We start from the raw sequence: 22,832 nt of genomic DNA, 5'->3' as shown, positions 1-22,832 counted from the left end.
CCCCCCGATTAGTTACAACTCCCCTCACAGACCAAGAGGCACGCACTGAGTTGGCGCGTTTTCGTTCATGTGCGCACTCTTCATGCACATGCATAGTTAGTTCTGGCACTGTTGGTGAGCAATAAGTAAATCCGACCAAGCAAAGGCCCAAAGCAAGCAACCGCATAGCAAATCACAGGCCGTCACCCGCCACTGCAAACCACAGCACGCTAGGACTCTACCGGTTCATCATGTACCGGCCCCTGCTGCTGCTGTCCAGCCATGCACCGTCGCTCTGGCCCTTGCGGATGCGCTGTGTCTGAGCCCGCTTGGCACTGCGAGCGCTCGGGTTGGGCGCCTGAAATGGATCGCCCTCATATCTATTCTATGATTGATAATACCAAGTTCTGCACACTACGGAGCAATCTGGCAGCAATGGACGTTTTTGGCTGGAGGAATGAAAATGCACGGATCGGCCTCAATTCATTCCGTATTTCCAAAGGCCAAAATGGCCTGTTTATTCCGTTTAAGGTATATATTACTTAAAAAAAACACTGGGTGTGAGGCAGTCCGTACATACGCACATCTCTTCCCCGCCCACACGCAAACCTCATCACGATGCTACACAGAAATTACACGCACGACCACACATACACCACCACCGAGACAAAGAGTAACGTACAGTAACCCAGAAATGAATAAAGCTAGCGAGATGCTTCCCTACACCGGCTCTGGCATGTTGCACTCTGGGCTGCCAGCATCGTAGTAGACTGCACTGCTGGAGCCGCTCGCGCCTGTTAACACCGCCAGATCAATGGGCACCTGGATCCTTGCCAGCCCACCTTCTATCGTCCAATCATCGGCCTCCTCGACACCTAAAGACTTTGCATCATTGATAAGCGATGAGAACTCCCTGCAAAGCAAGCAAAATAACATGATGTTATATATAAAACATACAAACAAAGAGAAACACAAACGCACGCAGAAGCACATGCAAATGCCACCTGCTTAAGCAACAATGTAGAAGACACAAACGCTTGCGTGTGCCAACAATGCACGAGCATTCATAATAAGCTAGTAATTGGGCATCATACCCTATTCACACATCGATTCACTTCTTCACAGAACAGAACAAGAGAAGACAACATCAATCCGTCATTATCGTGAAGGTTCTTGTATCATTTTTCAGTACTCACTGGGCACGGTAGTAGTGTGGTGAACTGTCTATCCAAAGCTTCCACACCCTGTAAAATTCAATGAAATAAGTTGACGAAAAAACAAATTATAATGGGGCTACTTACATCTTGCATGATGATGAGCATACACAGGCTTCGTTCCTCGTACCTGCTATCTCCGTGGTGGAAGCCGACAAATCCCTGTATGGTCATCCAAGCCATCTGGGTGCCCACCACGTTTGCCACCTTCATGTCAGTCCTTAGGTGCGCGCACTTCTGGGTGGGGTTGGTCACAGGGTTCATCTGGACGGATGCGGCATTAACAGTGGTCGCCGTCTCGGTTCTCCCAGTGGCAGTGCCTGCATGCATGCATGGATGCCAGCAGGGAAGTATGAACGTATGTATGTATACACGGGTATCAAAGGGTGCACATGCACGCATGAGGGTACGTCTGTACATGGCCGCATGTCTGCACATGTCAAACAATAAATAATGGCCATTTATCAATCGAGATGTATATTTTGCCAAGTCTTAAGAGGCCTGTTAAGGTTCGTACACTAGGCCACAAATATATGTTCGGGTTTTAAAGTTTTAGGGTAAAACCGCACGTACCCTGGGACCAAGACCAGCTGAGCGAAAAAGAGAAAGTGATACCAGCTCGACCTTCTATACCAAGCGATTCAATTTTAAATCCTGACGTCAACGTTTCCTGCGACACACAGGGAAATAGCAGCAGCAGCAGCAGGGTGATGAGAACTGGAAAATGATTGTTGCCCAGCTAGGCATTTTACATGCATGCAGTACTGCATGTAGATAGACCCATTCAGCTCAGCCAAATGTGTTCGATTGAGCAAGTCACCATGCATGATCATTGTTCAATATGGCCGCGGCACATGTATTTTGTAGTGGCCAATCAACTTGTTGCACGTACAGAGGTGAAGATTGCGGATTGACATAGGGATTTTGAGATTCCTTGGCCTGCTGCTGGCAAGCCGTATATTGTTTCTACTTGTACGACCCCTACTTGTACGATGACTCATTGATATGCCATCCAATACAGGATTATGTGAAGGGCTTGCAATATTTGCTTTAATTTGGGCATTTATTTGGGGGTTATACATGTTCGCATGCGACTTGGCTATGTACGAGGACATGCGGGCGGTATGGCGACATACAGACAGACAGGCATGGACCTGTGCAACTAACCCTACATACGTACAGGCCCAGGGCCCCCAAGCAAGCAAGGCGTTTTGCACTGCGGCCCAGCCCACATCACCAAGTAAAAGCACTGCCACGAATGAATGCAGCAAAAGCAACAATGAACATCAGAAGCAACGGACGTACGTACACCTAACGAAGGATCTTTTGTACGTGCCAATGTCGCCCCTGTGAGCTGAACAACCTAGCACGGTGGTCACAAGCAAGTATGCATGCATGCTCTCATCCAAGGGGTTTATCAAGCAGGCACGCCCCCACCTTGTGTGACATACCCCAGCTGTTGGATGTCGTTCGAGCCCTGGTGATCACCGATGACTGGTAGGACTGCTCGAACAGGCCGCATGAACAACATGCATGAATGGGTTAAAGATATACATATACATCGTTCACCAAACAGATCATCGCATCGCAAGTATACACCACACTGAAAGACAATCAGCACGCACTGAACAGGCAAGCAGGCAATATTATCCAGTGCTGTGTATCTTCAACATGCACACATGTATGCATGTTATTATCCCAATCCATTGATGTTAATGTGGATTCTCGCTCTGGAGACCTTACACTGAATGTGTACATGTGGCTTTTTTTCCATCCAACTAAGTGAGCCATGAGGGGTGCTGTAATATCCTGGGTATCACGGGATTGACATCCGCTGATCGGTTCTTTTCCTGTGATAAGATGTGATACAACAGGTGCCATGTGGGATGCAGCCAGGTATGACCATCAAGGTTCACCTCCACCGCCTCCATGGTTCCGCAGACCGTAAGAAAACTAACAATAGAGTCTCATCATCTTTGCCGTTGATTGCACCATGTGATGCGAATGCAACAATAGTGTGTGGAGATGTACGGAGGCCATGTATGTGTGCATACTAGCTAGCGGATGCAGCTCATGCCTGCAGCATATGTGTGTATCATCATAACCTACTTGTGCATCAATCTGGCATCTGTAGCTGAACGGCCTGTAGGGACACACCACCAGCGCAGATGTTTGGTTTTGGAGCGTCGACGCAGTCCAGTTCCACACAGGAGCATCCAGCCCGGTGGAAAACTCTGCCCGTGGTAGTGTGATGAAGAAGGTGCGCCACCAGTCGGTGGTTCCGTCCCAGTCGACCTCACACGAGTCCTCATCACAATAGTCCCCTTCACACGAGTCCCTTCTGGTCTGGGCTTTGCAGTAGGCCTGTGCCAGGGCTTCCAGCCGCTTCATCAGCTCTGCTGGCACCGTTGACTTCAATGAGGACGTGCCCTGTGAGTCGAGTAGTGTGCGTGTGGCGGACTGGTGCCCCCATGCTGTGATATTGAGCGTTGAGGACGAATCAAGCGGATCTGAGTCGGATTCTCTCATCACTGATGTCGACATCATCATGCTTGTGGTGTCATCATCAGCTGTATCGATGGCATGGTCAGCAGCTAGCAACCTGACAGGATTAGGGTTTGACGTTTGGGCTAAGGACATGGTAGAAGAGGAGCACAACCTGTTGTCGAGGTCGTACTGCTGAGGATTGACATAAGAGTATACGGGCACGTCCATGTTGATCGTAATCGGTTTGGTGACTCGCACTGTACTGCCGAAGACTTCGAACCCGGCCGCACTGGGCCAGCCCTTGGACTTAGCGTAGTTAACAATGTCCGATAACAATACGTAGTACACGTTCCCCTGCCGTGTGCCCACGCCACCATCAAACTCCAAGTTAACATCTACAGCATGCAGGAGCGGCGGGGGCAAAGCAGACAGGAGCAGAGGAAAGCATTTCATCAAATGTGGTCAGAAAGCCCTACCTCCTGTAACAACGGAGATGGGACTTTGGCTCCTACGCTCTGCTGATGGTCTGAGGGGAGGTGTAGTAGCTGGCCGCTGAAAAGGCCTCTCACGATGCTGGTGGTCGCGCTTAGCGCGTATTTGTAGAGGTTATGTGTGCCGTACTGTGTACCAGCTACTAGAGGATGGATCACGAGACTGTGCCATCTATACATCCTATTGTCGCGCCAAAACATCTGAAGCGTACAAATTATGTGCCACGACCGAGTAAGGTGGGCATTGCCACGACCGGAGTATAGGGTGCTGGTGGGTGTTACAACCTACATATCTATTAGCTAGAATTTAATCATGTTTGCTGTAGCAGTAGTTATCTGAGTTGATAGGGGCACAATGTGATTTACGACAAACCAAGGAGTCAAAGCCAGGCTGTGTGAGGCCAGAGAAAGGGAAATCTTCGACATCAAAGTACTGGTGCCAGGGAGGGTACAAGCATAGCTTGCCTGCAGCCGCCAGTAGATAACACTCGGTCCCTAACACACGCCAGAGGTTGGGCCCCGCACCACATAAGGCACGACGTTATCGTGAGCAAGCACATGTGCACATGGATGATGAGACGATTCCATTCATGATACTGCAGTGTATTGCAGAATGATAATAATAAAAAGCTTTATAATAATCATAATATATAAATTATAATGATTATAACATGATTATTACAAGTATAACGTGCATATTCACGCATGCATGTTTGGCCAAATTGAAGTTACTTACCAAACGTGCCGACCGTGGCAGCACGACCCATGGCGACATTCAATACGTAGCATTGTCTATCGCCTGGTTTTGTGGAGACAGAAACAGTCGCCCCCTGTCATCAAGAGAGCAGAATGCAAGCAAAATAACATGCATAAACAGCAGCAATAGGTTGTATTGTAGTACAACATGTTAGCAATCCCGGCCAGCTCACTTGCATTAGATCCAGATGGTGTTATGTGATATTAATTGTTTGGTACCTAGGTACGCGTGCAACCGACTTAAGCAAATGAAGTTGTTATTGTCGCCAGAACTTACCATGGCTTGACCGATGATTCTTGCGTTTGAAGTCTGCTCTGAGACACTGCAGGCACCGGGCATACATACATACATACATACATAGGAACGGGTCCACGACAGAGTTCACCATTCATTTCACAAGGTACGAACATACATAGTTACTCACTGCTGCTGCATATACATGTGGGATGGGCCATGCCCCAGGTAAGCAAGCAATTCACCAGCTGCATTCGTGCAGTAGCTGGCCGCTAAAAAGGCTTCTCAAGATGCTGGGAGTATCGAATGCGCTTTAGCGTGTATATGTATTAGGAGTGTGTGCCGTACTGTACGACAACTACTACATTTAGGGATGGGGGCGTGTGGCCCTGGCTGTAGTTCTCTGCCACAACCCTTGTCATAGAGTATACCAGTAACAAGCTCTCCTGCTGCTGCTGACGAATTTAGATGGGTGCTCAACTGCTCTACAAAGGAAGTCAGGAATGGATCAATTCAAAAAACTGGCATCCACACCACTGCATGCCCTCCAGCACACCCCTGCCTCATTATTACTGAGGCGAGTTACATTGGTGGTAATTATCGATAGACGGATATCCCAGAAGTCACGCGCCATGCGGACATTAGACACACATAATTTTTTTATGTCCATTATGTGCCCATTGTACCATCTGTGGTATTCTAGATCTGCTTGGCCTTCTGCTTGGCCTTGCTTGGTGACGGGTCCTGTTAGTTCGGAAGCTGCTGCTCCGTACCATTGTAACGACGCAAGGCCAATCTGAGCATCTCGGGTTACGCCTTTGCTGTGTTACAACCATGGGTTGCTCACCTTTCGGTATAATCGACAGTTGTCTCAGTTGTGTGTTCCACAGAGCCTACAGAGACCTTGGTGACCAAGCCTCCACTGAACTTCATATTAAAGCCGGTTCCCTGTGTGACAGTTGCTGAGGATGAAGTGTCGAGCTTGGCCGCAAGGGTACAGACACCATCACTGATCGGGTTGGGGCTGCATGTAAATGTGCTGCGCTGAGATGCTTTGGGTGGCCCAGGGGCTGTGCGGAGCATCAGATTCGTGTTGCAGGTCCTGTTGCTGAGAGGAGGCAAATTAGAAAACTGTTCCTTGTACCAGCTTGACTCTCCTGTGAAATCGATCTCATCACTGCAAGGTATGTGTGCAATGGAGCGAGCAACGAAGCAAGCAGGGAGAGGGAAATGGACATTGACAAGAGGGAGAGGGAAATGGACATTGACAAGAGGGAGAGGGAAATGGACATTGACAATGTTCAGTTAGTTCGGTGTTGGCCTACTGAAAATCGTTCAGCCTCCTACCTGAACTGCCAACCGAGTGATGGCAGCTACTGGCAAATATATACATATAATATGTGCGTGAAGCAGGGGGTATATCTTCACCCGTGGCAGCTACCCTGCGAAACCCTGCCTTCCCCGGTATTTCGGGGCACCCTCATCCAGTCACCCTAGTCAACTTCTCAGTGGATTGCTCAGGTTCCACACCCACCACCAGCATCCAACGGAATCTGTCAGATCAACGACGGCCCAACTCCGTTCCTGGTCGGCTCGCAGGCTAACTATATCCCAGATCACCACAGTCCATTAAGGTGGGACATTTTTATGATGGTAAATTTACCATCCACCATCAGAAGGGTTTTCGACCCTGACAGGTCTCGATCCCGGAATTGCCCGGGTGCAATGGTCGTGCCTTACCAGGAGTGCCTAAACTATGTAAAATATATGTATGTAGGAGGAGGGTTGGCATTATATTAACTCGTTGGGCATTATATGACCTCTCTGTGCACTGAGTGCCTCGTGTCCATCCCTTGGGTACCCAAGGGATGGACACGACGCACATGGACCGGTCCATGTGCGCATCTTTATCCAAACTTGTCTCCCTCGGCAGACAGGGCCACTGCTCTGTATACGAATCACAGTTTGGCTGCAGCGCGCATTTTAGGGTTGTGTTTCGCTGTCATGCCTTGCAGATTGTGTGTGGCAATCCGAGTTGGCACCCTGCTGGCGGTCCTCATAGGCTGCCGTTGACATGTTAGGCTCGTTGGGTAGGGGTGACGGTGGATCCCTCTCCAGGTGGGGCTTCGGTCGCGGTGTCGGGCTGAGTCACTGCAGGAGCTTGGAGGATGAGGCTGGAGCCCGTCTGGGACGGACCTGGGCTGCTGGCTTCCATCTCTGTAGCCTCCGGTACCGGCCTTACATCCACCTCTTGCTCCATGTCGACTTGCTGTCGACTGCTGTGTTTCCCCTTGAGGCCTTTTTGGCGCCTGCCATCCGACGGTTCCGCATGGACTGCTGTATATCCGTGTGTATCTGCTTGCCTGCTTCTTGGTGCCTGGATTCACAGACCTCCTTGGCCTGCCGGGCTAGCTCTGCATTGTGCCTGCGGACTGTCCTGGCCACTGCGGTCTGCTTGCTGAAGTGATCAGTCCGCACTTGATCCCGTAGGTCCAGACTGCGCTGTGTTTCCGCCTGTGCCGTGCTTGTGAGTAGTGTTTTGCCTGCTGTCGCTGTACTCCTGGTCACAGGCCGTGTTGTGTCCCATGTTATGTCCACCTGGATCGCCTTCACCTGGGTGAAGAGGGCAGCCAACTCTGTTTTGGGGGGCCTCATTGCCGTGTTCTCCACTGACCCGGGTTCTGCCTGATGATCTGGTGGGGGGAATGGCCATCCCCTGTTTGCATGTATGTGGCTGGCTTGGCTGGCGTGTACCACTGCTGGCCTCCACGGCGGATCCGGAGGAGCCACCAGTTGGGCGGGAGCTTCCGTGTGGGGTGCTCCAAAGGTGATCGCAAACCGGGGCTGCTCAGCCAAACCGGGGCTGCTTGGGCTGTCCCAGCTGTCCTGGCTGGCCACCTCCTGAGTCCTCCCCTCCTGCTGTAGTATTCTGGGCGTGTCACGGCATCTGCATCCACCGTTCGGTTCTTTTCTGAAAAGTCGTGATATAACACCTGCCCGATTCCGGGGCTGGGCTGGCTGAGCCCGTAGCTCTTCCCCCACTGCTGGTGAGCCCTTCGCTGCCTCCTGGGCCACTCCCCTTGGGCCTGTCACTGCTGCCACTGGGCACGGGGTGCCATGGCGGCAACATTGCTGCCTGGCTGTACACGGTTGCTGCATGGGCGTTCGGCACCCCCCTCCGGGCATACTGCAGGTTTTGGCCCCCCAGTTGGCTTCTGTAGTGCTGCCTCCCTCTGTGCCTCCTGAGGGGCTGTGAGCGGGTCGGGTATAGGTGTTTTCCCTTTCTTTCCCTGCAGCATCCAGCCTGTAGTCCTCGAGGGACCTTCCACGATGTTACCCCCCGGTTGGGGCCGCTGCTACTGTTGTTGGGCTGAGCAGGAGGGGCTCAGCTGCTGCTGCTGGGGCTGGGCTGCGAGGCTGACCCGCTGTTGCCAGTCCTGCCCCGGCTGCCAGTGGGCTCCTTGGCCCCGCTGCGTCCTGTGCCGCTGCCTTTCCCTCTTGGGTCTTGGGGTGGTGTTGGTGGTTGTGGGGTGAAGGGCAGGGCCATCTACCTCCAGAGCCGCTGGTGTAGGTATCTGGGCCGTTGTCGCCGCCTGCATTCCCGTGCCCTGTGGCTCCGTCATCATTCCAGTGGGTCCAGGGTAGGTCACCGGGGTAATGGGGCATCTGAGCGCTGACATGGGCGGCATAGGCGGTGCTGTATCTTGTACTGGGTTCCGTGAGGCTTGATTTCTCATCTCCTCTCGTTGCCTTCGTAGCTGCTTATAATTATGGAGCTCCTCCCGTGGGGGTGGTTGGCAGGGCACCCACCTCAATTGAGGGTGTTAACTTGGTTGCTCTCAGGCACCCGACCTAGTGAAGACGTGCCTGTCTTGCTCGGTAGGGCCAGCTGGACGGCAACGATATATAGAGGTGTGTGTGCACCTTACTTGCTTGTAGTATATGCATGCAGCTTTACATGCGGCTTGTTTCATTCCACACAACTTCTACATAATAACAAGACACTCGGTGTAACCCTTACCAGGCCCTGCCAGTGTAACCGAAGCAGTAGTCGTTGATAAGTCTGTTGAGGGCACTTGACAAGCTTCCAGGTACACTCTGGAACGACTGGCCCAGCTTGCCATCCGCACACGCACCTGCATGCGTGTGAGTTACCACACTGTGAACTCGCCAAGTCAAGTTTGGCAAAAGCGAGATAGATATTGCATGGCTAAGGGTAGCTAGCAAGTTCGTGCAGAATACTACTTTTGCATGAACGAAGCTGTAGTAGCTGGTACACAGTACGGCTATACAAATACGCGCGTAGCGTGACCACCAGCATCTCGAGAGGCCTTTTCAGCGGCCAGCTACTACAGAAGCAGGCATCCAGCAGATCATGCGTATCCATTGCGCAACATGTGTGCTCCTGCATTATATGTGTTACCTGCATGCGTATCTGTGCATGCAGGATGAATGTGTGATGGTGCCTTATTTATTGGCTAGAATTGGCTGATGGTGATCGAACGAACCTAGACCTTTAAGAGCATTGGAAGGAAAGCCGCCAGGTTCATGTGTGCGTCCAATGAAGAAACGAATAGAGGCAGCCAGGTTCATGTATGTATCCAATGCAGCAAGGAGCCGAGTCGGCCGACTTGCAGTGCACATATAATAATTATTGGTTTATAAACGAATGGTGGGTTTGCAACAACAGGCGGTGGACCCAAACACAGACTCTGTATGTACATGCGTCCCGCCACCATCAGTGTGTCTTTCCTTCACAATAACAAAGACAAACGCACACATTCATGCATGTACTCACACACACATATGTACGTACCTTTTGATATGAACGTGCTGCTCTTTACATATAAACACATGCCGTCGTCATGGGGCGTTATGGGCATGCCGCTGCTCTTCGCCCAACCATAGCTGTTGAAGGATTTGCAAGAGTCCGTCATCTTGCAGTATGCATATGCGGCATCAGGGTTGCCGTCGTAATGAGCCACGTCGATGCCCGTATGCTGGCGCACTAAGCGGTCCTTGCCCGGGAATGCATAGAAGCCAGCGTAGGCCTTACATTCTGATGAGGGAAACAGAAGCAGCATATGCAAGTAAGCAATGAAATACGGCATGCATGCATTCATGCAAGTGCAGCAGCAGCATCAAATCATTAAATACACGATTTGTGAACTGCTCAACCCCGTTACATAAGAAATTTCTTATGGGAGGGGTTTAAACCCATCCCATATGTAAGGTGCAACTAATCTCGTAGAAGGTATGTATTTTGAAGTACACTGAAATGTGCCACTATGTGGATAAAGATTCCTGACTCGTGAATAGTATCATCATCACCGATGCGCCTGCACAGGTGCATGCGCATGGTGTCGTAATAACCGGTTATTACCGGTACCGCGACATCAATAAACCAAGACCCAAATAAATGACGTCGTCTTCTCCACAAGGGGATCATAAGATAGAAGTACAACCGCAAAATCCGTATGTATGTAATATCTATGAGCCCTGCATGCCTGAAGAACACAACCCGCAAGCATTGCTTACTGCTGAGCGTTGTTCATACATATGTGCACCTCAGCCAATATGAAATATTGTATATAAGCCCTATCTATAACTTCTATACATATATAAGTACTAGTGGATACATGAGAATCTGTAGTACCCTGGGTATCACGGGATCTCTCATCCGCCGATCGGTTCTTTTCCTGCGATAAGACGTGATACAACAGAATAACTCACGAGCAGAGGTCTTGACGTACAAGCAGGACCCCACGGCCGACCTCAGCGGCAATGATTTCGACTTCCTGACTCCGTCACTATTGAAGGCGGCACAGCCAGCGTCCACGAGACAGTACCACCAGTAGTACGGGGAGACAGAGTCCATGTTATCTCCTTCGTGGTCGACGTCCGCAATGGCGGTGAACCCCAGGTACTCCCTGCAGACTGCTGGAAGGGGTGGTGGTGGTGGTGGAGGCGGCGATGGTGGTGTAGGCGGCGGTGGTGGTGGAGGCGGCGATGGTGGTGTAGGCGGCGGTGGTGGTGGAGGCGGCGATGGTGGTGTAGGCGGCGGTGGTGGTGGAGGCGGCGATGGTGGTGTAGGCGGCGGTGGTGGTGGAGGCGGCGATGGTAATGGAGGCGGCGATGGTGGTGGAGGCGGCGATGGTAAACTCGGTGGACGGGGGGGCGATGGTGAAGATGGCGGTACTGCCGGAGGGCGAGCAAACAGACAGGCAGGGTGGGTGTTAGGGATTAAGGGGGGCACGGGTAGGGCAGGTGTTATTGCCAGACACCAAGCGGTTGAGGATCCATCTCTACATTATTGGACTACCCTGTATCCAACTGACACTCTGACGGTCCTTCCACACATTCACTGATAGTCAGGTGTTACAGTCAGGATCTCACAGAGGCGCTTGGGTATGTGTGCACACCTACATATGCGCATGCATGCCTGTGTGCCGCATGTGTCCCGCCTAGCTAATAAGTGTGACACCCGTGTGATGCCCATGCAGTGACCATGTGCCTGCTATTAGAACGCAGGTGCAAACATTTCCAAACATAATTAAGAGATGTAAGCAAACAAGGCCTGCTGAAATATATTTCACAGTGCGTATCCGTGGTCGTCAGAATGTGCTACTCCGCACTACTGTGGTGACCCTGGGTGGTATCACTGCAAGGAGAGGCGGCGGTGCCAGCTTGGCAGCGGGAATATTGGGGACGCGGCATGCTCATGCCATTTAATTTAAACAATATCATAAATTTTACCAGATTTTCACAAGAGATATAGTGGGTGTTTCCTCTTGGATTAAAAGTCACAGATGAAGGTATTTTTAATCCGCGCCAATCCGCAGGTAATCTACGAGGAATGTTTTATACGTCTGGACTAAGGAACGAATTGAAGTACAACATATGCCATTCCGTGCATAAAATGCAAGAACGAGTAGTGCTGGACATTAAAAAGACTATCGAGCATCAATATAAAGGCCTTGCAGCACCCTTTGAACGACAGCTACGGTGTGGTGCATAATGCCGAACAAGAAGCGCAAAGCTTCCACAAAACTAGGTACACCTACAGCTTTTATAAAGGATACCCTTCCAAGCTGTCAATCAGGTTTTTTATTTAATGAGCTGTTGTAAACATGTTAATCTGATACTTGGTGGCCGCCAGGCAGCAAACATTTTCCACCGAGTTTTAGCTTTTACTATAGGAATAATGTGCGCAATTGATAACATACTAATCTATATTTAATATGCGAAACGCGCGAATGCGGGCGTAGATCTCGCCAACCTAACTAATCGCGCCATCCTTAATCCGCCTAATCCGTCCTAATCCGCGCGATGTTTTCATATGCGACGGATTAAACCTTATCCGCGACTTTTAATAAAGTGGAAACACCCCCTAAGATAGCCAGCCTGCAGTGAATCTAAGTTTGATCTGCCAGTAATGCAGGGAATAATCGTGTGCCACACTGTAATATCCTGGGTATTTATCCTGGCTGGTGCTGGCCTGTGCCATCAGCTTGCGAGTCCTTTTCTGATAAGAAAGGATATCACACACACGCGCATCACTAGATAATGGGGGAAGGACAAATAAATACCACTCACGAGGTACTTTGACATAAAAGCAGGACCCCGCGGATGACCTCAGCGGAGTGGAGCCCGACTTGATCAAGCCGTACGAGTTGAAGGCTACACAGTTAGGGTTGCTGTTGCAGGCAGCAGGTGCATTCTTGCCATAATAGCCAAGATCGTCTCCACCATGGTCACTGTCTGGCGTAGAGGTATAGCCCGGGATCTGCTGGCAGAAGGTTGGTGGTGGAGGCGGCGATGGTAAACTCGGTGGACGGGGCGGCGATGGTGAAGATGGCGGTACTGCCGGAGGGTGAGCAAATAGACAGGCAGGGTGGACGTTAGGGATTAAGGGGGCCATGGGTAGGGCAGGTGTTATTACCAGACGCCAAGCGGTTGAGGATCCATCTCTACATTATTGGACTACCCTGTATCCAACTGACACTCTGACGGTCCTTCCACACATACACTGATAGTCAGGTGTTACAGTCAGGATCTCGAGAGGCGCTTGGGTATGTGTGCACACCTACATATGTGCATGCATGCCTGTGTGCCGCATGTGTCCCGCCTAGCTAATAAGTGTGACACCCGTGTGATGCCCATGCAGTGACCATGTGCCTGCTATCAGAACGCAGGTGCAAACCTTTCCAAACTGTGTTGCAGCCAACAGAGGCAGGTGTATTCATGGGACTTATGAATGGGATGGGGGGGTTCTTCCCGGCGAGGCTAGCCCTGGAGTTCTGCAACGTTTCCGAGTCTTGTCTATGTCGCACTACTACTACCCAGAGACCTGCGTGCTGCTGACAAAAGATGTTGATTGTCAAGTTAGGAGGTACATACGTACATACATGTACATTTCTCACAAATAAAGATAATCATCAATGCATACCCGCTAGCAATTCACCATTCGACTAGTAACAAATGACCATCACGCACCGCAATTGAACTGGGTAGGCGCTGATGTGACGTACGTGGCATTGCCTGGTGCACTTGAGATAACGAAGCGCTGGTTGGCACTCCAGTCGCAATCCCACTGCTGGAGAGGAAGTGCGGCAGCTGAGGAGCCTACTGCTGCACCTGCGTGTGTATGTATGTAAGTACGGCGGTGTTCATATACGTCTGCAGTGAGCTACGTAGGACAAAGTGTATGTCCACGATTATTCCACTGAGACAGGTGCTACACATCATCATCCAAATGTGGCTGCTGATGTCGCTTCCCTCACTTCCCTCATCCCACTACTCCGCCGGGGGTCTACCCCATCCACCGCTCACCTACGTCCACACCCAGGCACTTGCCGCTACTCCGAGAAACCAGGTACACTTGATCCGGGCTACAGCTCTGAATGATGCGCCACTGGCTGTTAAGGAACACGTTGCCCTCTCGGCCCGTCGGACCGTTCAAGCAGACATACAAGATGATCTGCATGTACATATACAAGCAAATTCGTGATTACATACAACACAGCAAGCATCGGCTGTGCCAAGGACTAAATAGACAATGAGGTGCATGTTTGACAACCACTATCGTTTAAGCGGACCATCCACGCATGTACGGGTCCAGGGAGCAGCTGTAAACCGCGGCTGCAGGCTGTAGATAGCCTCCTTGGTCATTTATTTGGGATTGACTGCTGTACGTGCGTCTGCTTCGCCGTATATTAGAAGTGCAACGAATGCACGTGGCTCTGTGTACGTCGAGGGGATTGTGACCCCTCTCACCCGGTTCCTTGGGAGAACAGAATCCTTGCTTGGGCGGACTTTCCATCGCGGCTGGGTAGCCAAGCATCGGGGCGCGGTTAGCATAGATGATCTGACTTATCTGACTTCACACAATCATTCGTTTTTACGTGACTGTGACAACCAATCCATCGAAGTCGAACCAGCACTTACTTTCGCTCCACTGGTCATCAAGTTCCAATACACGTTCCAGCAATAAATCGCGGCCCCGACTAGGTGCACAGCATGCAGGGCCTCCTGCTTGTTCAGCACCTCAATGTCCCACAGCGATATGGACGAGGGGTCGATCCGCGAGGCCTCCTGGGCGACGAGGTCGACACTGTTGGGGCTGGCCCGTGTGATAACGCGTCCTGTGGCTGGGTGGAAAATGGCGCCTGCAGTGCATGGCATGTGCAGAACATGCATGCGAGACAGACCACCACAGGAAACAAAGCCCTGGTGAGGTCAGTGTACGTACTGATTTGATTTAATGTTGAGAGATGTAAGCAAACAAGGCCTGCTGAAATATATTTCACAGTGCGTATCCGTGGTTGTCAGAATGTGCTACTCTGCTCTACTGTGGTGACCCTGGGTGGTATCACTGCAAGGAGAGGCGGCGGTGCCCGCTTGGCAGCGGGAATATTGGGGACGCGGCATAGGATCCTGCCCGGACAAAGTGCCAGTGTGGATTCGATGGCCATGTTAAGAGTGCAGGTAGGGGGTTCGACTACTATTGGTTGGCTGGGAGAGTTCCCCGCAGTCGTGTAGCACTCCGCTGTGGTCTAACAAACCTGAGTCATCACGTCGTCCCAAGCAGACCTTGTCAAACCATTGCTCCACAACATACAGGTGTACAGCCATTCTATGTCTGAGAAACCCAGCCGGCTGTTACACACGTCTAACCTCGCGCCCTCACCCTCAAGCGACATCACACCCAATCCAGTCTGAGCTGCTTGTAATCCCCACTGATTCGATTAATGCGAGAGATTACTAGATCTCAGTTTAACCCGCGTGATCCACCTGCGTTAGTTCGGAGGTGCAGTGACAGTGTATCGGTGTATCAGTTCAACCATCCGTCTAACGAACTGGGACTGACCAGTGATGCTGACGATGCCTGGCCAAAGCCTGTCCTGCCGTTACAATATATTGTACATAGAGACATCCAATCGTATGTGCTCGACTCACAATCGCTTGTACATTAGTACTTTGGCAGGCTAATTATGAATATGGTTAAGAGGCTGCTGATCGAGGCTCATCAGGCCCTTTGTAACCAACGAACAACGAACATATACTCTAAGTTATATGGCATCTCACCTGTATGTAGCAGACCACCCAGCCAATTTCTGGGTGATCCGCTACGTACAGGCATAGCTGGATGGGTTGCTTGGTTGTTTAAACTACTAAGCAACTCGTGCATGTGCTTATTAGTAACGAACCGGCCTGTACACATAGATGCAGGAGGACTGGCCTGTATGTACGGACGAATGCAGGGGGACTGGCCTGTATGAAGGTATGTAGGGGGACCCCGCCCTTTTCCCGGCTTCGAGGAAGCCAACACAACTTGTCCCAGGCAGGACGGGTGCACCACTGATGATGTGCTTGGATGACTTACCGATAGGTAGGGGGAATGACACAGGTGTTGGAAAAGGTGGAGGCGGCGATGGTAAACTCGGTGGACGGGGCGGTGATGGTGAAGATGGCGGTATTGCTGAAGGGTGAGCAAATAGACAGGCAGGGTGGGGGTTGACCATTGGTGGGCGACTATCATCGAAACATACATGCGTGGAGGCCGTAAATTTCTAACTTCATGAGAGTGGTTTTCGGTTACCCAGCAGTTAGATGAACTTCATCTGAAGTTGAACTTCAGATGTAGGGTCGGTGTAAATGTAAAGGCTTAAGGCTTAATCATCAACACACACTGAACAAACTTCTACCTGTCTACCCCTAGGCCTAGCGGTTTCGACACGTGGCTTCGTCAGGCTACATTCATACAACAAACACCTATCTAGCCTTGGAATAATGAGACATAAAACATGCACGCATGCACAAACACACACACACGTACACATGCAGGACAGCACAGCGAAAAAGCACACATGTCATGCCTAGACGTGACCAGTTACGAACAACAACTTATCCGTTTACAGAGCCTTAAAACCGATGAAGTGCTTTGCTTGTTCACTGCCACTTAACAAGTGCCACCTGACTGTTACATAACGCCAACACCGTCTGCAGGGCTGACACTTAATGGGGCTATGTGGCTTTGCACATGGCTGGAGCACTAGCTCTGCAGATTGTCTCCGAATGAGGCTCAGTGGAGTAACGGCTTTCGGTTGGCCCACTGACCGCCATACCACTGTGGGCTCTAAGGCCTGTGCTTATTATAAGCGTATTGACTTCCTTCAATCGGCAGTTTTGACTGGCCCCTAGTGTAGTAGCTGGTACACAGTACAGGCCCTTTTCAGCGGCCAGCTACTACACCTAGCAGTTGGACCTGTGACTTAGGTCACAACAACGCACTACCTGGGTTTGAAAGCGCAGTAAGGGTGCGAAGGCCGCGGCCGGTCGATGTCGATGTCCTGCGTGCACAAGCAGCCGATGAGCTCTATCAATACTGGTGCAAATGAGGTCCATATATACCTATGCATATACCTATAAAGCTCCACCATCAGGGGCTCGTTTCGTCGTTCTCCAACCTGTCTTCTTCAGCCGCTAGACAGGTCGCTGTATTACTCTATTATCCATGTAATGTGCATTATAGGCGCACACATCCGAATGTGCCAAGTAAAGCAACTGGGCCCCTCCTGCCTCTCACACACACGCCCCTTGGAAACAGCTCAGACAACCTGCTGTACGATATCCGTTGTGATATGTCAGCAGAATTACTACAATGTCGGTGGATGGATATGTGGATGATTATCCATCCATCTTATCCATCCATCCATCTTACCCATCGATGGATAAGAGGCAAGGCTCTCAAGAGCACTGAAGCCCTACATATATATCAATCAAAGGATACATATGTCCTCATACACGTGTGTATTTGCATACGCAAAATACAATCATAGTACGCGCATTGGCGTTCCATCACGGAACGGGCATTCTTGCATGTCATCACTGAATGTTGATGGTCGCCATGCATGTATGATGTTACAGGGTCACCAGCGGCCCCCCCTTTCCCGAGGCAGTTCCCTGCTCTCCCCTGCTAGGGGGGCACCCGAATCCACTCACCCCATCCGACTCAGATTGTATTCGTTGGGTTCAGCAACTCACCACCAGCATCCAACCAAATCTAACGGATCAACGGCGCTACAGCTAAGTTCCTGGTCAGCTCGCAAGTTGATATAATCACGTCCTACACCGTCCATAAGATGGGGGGCCACCTCCCGATTCAAGACCCCTCACACAGCGAGGGGTCAGCAGGCGGATTTGAACCCGGATCCTCCGGGAGCAGAAGTCAGGCCTTAACTTCTGCCAGCCACCTGTCTGTATGATGTGTGAAACAGGGCGGTATATCTTCGCCCGTGGCATCTACCCTGCGAAACCCTGCTTTCACCGGTATTTCGGGGCACCCTCATCCAGTCCCCCTAGTCAACTTCTCAGTGGATCGCTCAGGTTCCGCACCCACCACCAGCATCCAACGGAATCTGCCAGGTCGACAGCGGCCCAACTCCATTCCTAGTCGGCTCGCAGGTTTACTTTATCCCAGGTCACCATCGTCCATCAACTAGGGACGCATTACCTTCCACCATCGGAAAGATTTTTGACCCTAACGGGTATCGATCCCGAGATCTCCCGGGGGCAATGGTCGCGCGTTACCAGTAGTGCCAAACCCTAGTATGTATGTATGTATGTATGTATGCATGCGGCTCACTCGTACGTCTGCCAGCAACCTGCAATGTATGTATGCATGCGGCGCACTCCTACATCTCACTCCACACTTACCGTGTTGGTGGTGGACTTGTTTCCGTTTGCAACAGCAAGGTGTTTTCCTCATCATGCCGATGTTGCGCGCTACCAGTAACTCCTTTGGTCACAAACACGAAATAAAGCAAGGAGCAAAGAACAGATGCTGCTGCTGTTCGTCTCCGAGGAGTCATGTTCTATGGTTTTATATGGAATGAGGGAAGAGCCTGCACATGGGAAGAGCCGAGAAGAGCCAATGAAAGGCTGATAATACGTAGCTGTGGTGATGAGACGTGATGTGAATAGATAGGTTTCACGACAAGAATGCAGGCAGGATGTATACATGCATGGGCGTTCAGGTAGAAGCTTGCCCACATACATACACGTGTGTGGTGCCAACCCTATCTGGCTGGTTAATACGATGTCTGGTCAGCAGTAGATCTATCTAGAAATCGCATCGAGTGTGTACACGTGGCAAAAACGCCGTACATAAGTCCTGTACTAGTTATAGTATCACTGGGAAGCATCCCATGGGAGTAATAGGCCGCCTGACAGATAAGAGTGTGTTCAGAAGTCTGGTCATCAGGTCATCAATGTCGGAGGCCCCGAAGCTGTCCCCACACACCCACCCCTCTGATAGATCGATTATCACTCACTCGCTTGCAGTACGTATAGGCACTATGGAGACAGCACCAGAGCGTGTGGAAGAAGGTGGATCGAGTGAGGTGATGGCCAAGCGGAAGGATGATGACGTGCACAGGACAGAGGATGGCGGGAGGGTTGATGGAGGCAAAGTGCAGCGAGAGTTGGGGGGCGTTATCAGTAGTGATGACAGATGACAAATAAAGGATATTCCGTCAAACGGCGAAATGATCATGGCAACGAGGGGGCGGGAAGGGATGCGGTGGAGAGGTTCAACGTCCTTGCATTTGGAGAAGTGAACAAAGGAAAGGGGTTGAGGTAGGAGCGAGGGGTAAGAGGTAGGAGCGAGGATGCATGCAGGGATGGAGCAGTTTATTGCACGGAGAGAAAGGTGGGAGTCTGTGTGCCAGTTTTTTACGGCCACCAAACGGCAAACCGTCCTGCTGCAACCAAGGAAAAGCACGTCCAGCAGCCAGTGGGTGCGGCAATGGTAACAATTGCAGTCACTGGCAAACAGATGCACCGCGTCAGTTTTTCACATTCATGCCGTGACGACACAATTAACAAGGTAGGTCACCAAGCAGGAACGATAGCCGCCATTCATGTGTTAATATGAGAAGGGTTATAGCGCCATGTCTGAAATGTATACAACGCGCTGAAGGAAGTGGCATTTGGCCGAGACGACGTAGCATGCAGCAAGGTAAGCAAGCATGCGCCCCTGCAAGATCATCAAGATCTAAGCGGCCAGCAGCAGGCAGCTAAGAGCGACGCCTCCTTATATATTCGCCGTTGTACTCAGCTACCAAAGCGCAACTTGGTAACTAAGCTCAAGGTTGCGTATACAGCGTTCCCTACGTACCTGGGCATATATGGGCACCCCGCTCCCCCTCATCAGAGTACAAACATACCTGCTGCACCTTAATGACTCGGAATGACTCTGAATGGCTCGAAAGTGACTCCGAGTGACTCCGGATGACTCCGAATGACTCCGACTAACTCCAAGAATTTATAATGGTCACTTCAAGTTCACTTATGTACCACCATATGGCAGTCCGGAGACGTATAGCTCCCAAGGCGACCCAGCAGCTACAGGGCAGCTGTCTGCACGGGTTAGTCGACAGCTACAAGCTTGGTAAATGTGCAGCCCCGAAAGAGTGATAATTAGGCACGGATATGCCCGTTGAGTGTGTCAAAAGCTATGTTGAGGATAGTTGGCTTGCCCACCTAGATGTTGGATGAAATGGACGAGCATGCTCGGACTTAGTAATCCGGAAGGTACGTCGAAAACCGAGGCGCTGCGTTGGGGGCCTTGGCACGGTGTTATTTGATAATAGAGACTAGGGGGCCGGCTTTCTAAAGCTGGAAAGGGGCTCGGCCCCGGTGCAGCCGCTTGACCCCTGCTTGATTAATGCTCGCGGTGCGGCAAGTACGGCGCAGGAAGTCGCAGCCCAGAGCTGGCCGAGGACAGGGACGAATACGGTGTTCGTCACAAACAATAGCTGAGCGCTAACTTCAGACAACGCAAGAACCGTGCAAGCAAGCGCATTCAATTTGCGCAACGTCGTCTGTTGGGATTTCGACGTAAGTAGGAGTTCCTCACGTCAAATTTAGGACCCCTTTTTCATAACGAAGGAAAGCAGACGACCCAGCGTTACTGGCACATCCGTCTGGCAGAGCGTGACGAGTGGCGCGGCAGAGCAAGAGAAGGCCTGGAAGAGAACGAATTTGAAGAATATGACGAAGGCGATGAAGAAGACGCTATAAAAAACTACCCCGAGGAGGACGATGCGGACCTCGGTCGAGTCAAGTTAGCGCGAACGAACTGTGCAGCCGCTGAGGTTTGACATGGCTTGATTAGCATCCCCGGGTCATGATTAGTCTACGGAGAGCCTCCTAAACGGGGCGCGGCGAGCAGGCAATGGCGCATGTCTTTCTGGGGAAAGGGAGGCGAACCGGCTCTGAGAGGAGGGCGACGCGGCAGTGGGGTAACTGCTTTGCGGTGCGCTCAGCGTAGTTCGTTGTCACTGCGGGACATTGCCAGGGGCTAAGTTTAATGCCCGCCGAAGCGCCCGGTGCACTTAAGGGAAGCACCCAGCGTCAGGAGGTTACGCTTTCGCAAAAAGGAAACACCCATACAGAGTGCCCTTGGTCCGGAAGGTTTACCCCGGGAGACTCACCTTCGCGCCGTTGATTAGCAGGACCTGGCCGTTGGGCAGCAGGACAGCCGAGCCGCTGACACGGGGCAGGGGCATCACCGCCCTCTTCCACTCGCCGATTTCATACGTGTTGTCCTCCAGGATATTAATCTTGAGCCGCACGCTCTGATTCGCAGCGGTCGTATTGACCCAGCCGCTGCTCCACTGGCCGCCGAAGATGCTGTATGTATGTACGCAGCGTCAAGGAGTAAGAGGGTGCCGCAGTTACCGCCGAGGATTGGTAGCAGGGGCCGGGGGGTTTGCTGGTACCATCCCACGCTGGCGTACATCGATAGAGCAAATAAATAGACCATGCCAAGAGGCCACTAAACGACAGCGGCGCAACAGGAACCAAGTACCCTAACTGTCACATACATTCATACATATGTGATCTTGCGAGCTGACCGGGAATGGTGTTGAGCCGCCGACGATCCGGCAGATTCCGTTGGATGCCGGTAGTGGGTGTGGAACCTGAGCAATCAACTGAGAAGTTGACTAGGGTGACTAGACGAGGGTGACCGAATACCGGGGAAGGCAGGGTCTGCCGGGTAGCGGCCGCAGGGTGAAGATATGATCCCCCTGTCCCACACATCATACATACATACACATAGCCGGACGGAAGGGCACGTTTGAGTGTCACTGGCCGCATGCGGCGTGCTGGAGCTGGAGGAAAGGGCGATCTGGGTTGCGGACAGCCAGGGCCGGACAGCCCCGAGCTGCGTGAGGGCAGCCTTCGGACTGTTAGAAGCCGTGGAGCCGCTGAGTTCGGCCCTGGGTAGTCGGGCCGGAAGAGGGGAGGAAGGGCAGGGAGCCTTACCCGGTGACCTTCGGGGTAGCTGCTCTGCGGCTTGTGACCCACCAGCACGGTGACTGTGCCTGCAGGTAAGGAAATAAAGATATCATAGGGCCACGTCGTGGATAGGGATAGGTGGATGGGCGCACAGATGGACGAGCAGAGGATTGTCAAATTACAGAGACTTAAATGCTCGCAACAACGGTGGTACGACAGCAAGTGAACTCCAACATACCGAGCATCCGCGCAAATCAGTCTCTCTCTCTCAATACCATTTAACGTCTCTTCGCTAAGGTAGCGAGTAGAGACAACCAAGAGCCAGCCAAACTACACTGACCCGCAGTGGACAAGAAACAACGAAGCGTACCCAGATATGGAGAATGAGGTATAAAATCCTGTCCCTTATTTGCCAAGCTTTGCCCGTGTCAGCGGCACTGGGCCACAAGAGTGGTGTCGGCGGGTAGACCGGCCGAGAGAAGGCGCGACTGAGGGCGTTTCCCGCCTTCGTCGGGAGTTAAGCGAATAATAGCGTTCCTGTTATCTCAATTAGTGCCAGCCGGGGCAACTGCTGAAGAGAAAAGCAAGCAAGCATACCTGGTCGTCCGACCCATTTAATAAGCAGCGACCGACGGACCAGTCGGACAAACCAGGAAGAGCGACAAGTCATCCATGCGGAATTAATTATCGCAACGAAGCGACGACAGAGCACCCGACCCAGAGCCGGGCCCAGTCCACCCCCATCTGACTTTCCGACCTTGTCCTTTTGACTTGCTCGTAGTGGGCACTGGCGAGGAACGCGATTGGAGGCGACGCGGAGGAGATGAATTTCCCAGACAGACCGGTGAGTGATTAGTTCGAGGG

At 51.6% G+C, this 22,832-nt stretch overlaps 1 protein-coding gene across 1 annotated transcript in view; it reads right to left on the bottom strand.

Moving 5' to 3' along the window:
* The window catches only part of VOLCADRAFT_105842 (uncharacterized protein), a gene marked incomplete at its 5' end in the record, with an annotated part of 25,055 nt that continues 2,223 nt past the window's right edge, over positions 1 to 22,832 (bottom strand). Inside the window, 24 exons of the mRNA XM_002953118.1 lie at positions 1 to 892; positions 1,176 to 1,223; positions 1,324 to 1,513; positions 1,767 to 1,863; positions 2,631 to 2,696; positions 3,303 to 4,075; positions 4,908 to 5,001; positions 5,205 to 5,250; positions 6,010 to 6,339; positions 9,184 to 9,298; positions 9,979 to 10,221; positions 10,896 to 11,102; positions 12,759 to 13,025; positions 13,659 to 13,799; positions 13,995 to 14,142; positions 14,439 to 14,489; positions 14,610 to 14,830; positions 15,872 to 15,903; positions 16,048 to 16,143; positions 18,381 to 18,462; positions 18,998 to 19,019; positions 21,161 to 21,359; positions 21,806 to 21,949; positions 21,996 to 22,054. Coding sequence (XP_002953164.1) covers positions 700 to 892; positions 1,176 to 1,223; positions 1,324 to 1,513; positions 1,767 to 1,863; positions 2,631 to 2,696; positions 3,303 to 4,075; positions 4,908 to 5,001; positions 5,205 to 5,250; positions 6,010 to 6,339; positions 9,184 to 9,298; positions 9,979 to 10,221; positions 10,896 to 11,102; positions 12,759 to 13,025; positions 13,659 to 13,799; positions 13,995 to 14,142; positions 14,439 to 14,489; positions 14,610 to 14,830; positions 15,872 to 15,903; positions 16,048 to 16,143; positions 18,381 to 18,462; positions 18,998 to 19,019; positions 21,161 to 21,359; positions 21,806 to 21,949; positions 21,996 to 22,054 — 3,864 coding nt within the window. The 3' untranslated portion in view covers positions 1 to 699. The remainder of the gene's footprint in view (positions 893 to 1,175; positions 1,224 to 1,323; positions 1,514 to 1,766; positions 1,864 to 2,630; positions 2,697 to 3,302; positions 4,076 to 4,907; positions 5,002 to 5,204; positions 5,251 to 6,009; positions 6,340 to 9,183; positions 9,299 to 9,978; positions 10,222 to 10,895; positions 11,103 to 12,758; positions 13,026 to 13,658; positions 13,800 to 13,994; positions 14,143 to 14,438; positions 14,490 to 14,609; positions 14,831 to 15,871; positions 15,904 to 16,047; positions 16,144 to 18,380; positions 18,463 to 18,997; positions 19,020 to 21,160; positions 21,360 to 21,805; positions 21,950 to 21,995; positions 22,055 to 22,832) is intronic.

This window comes from Volvox carteri, assembly GCF_000143455.1.
Source record: "Volvox carteri f. nagariensis unplaced genomic scaffold VOLCAscaffold_34, whole genome shotgun sequence".
NCBI lineage: Eukaryota > Viridiplantae > Chlorophyta > Chlorophyceae > Chlamydomonadales > Volvocaceae > Volvox > Volvox carteri.
The sequence above is the reverse complement of the archived record's forward strand: the minus strand, read 5'-3'. Positions and strand labels throughout refer to the sequence as shown.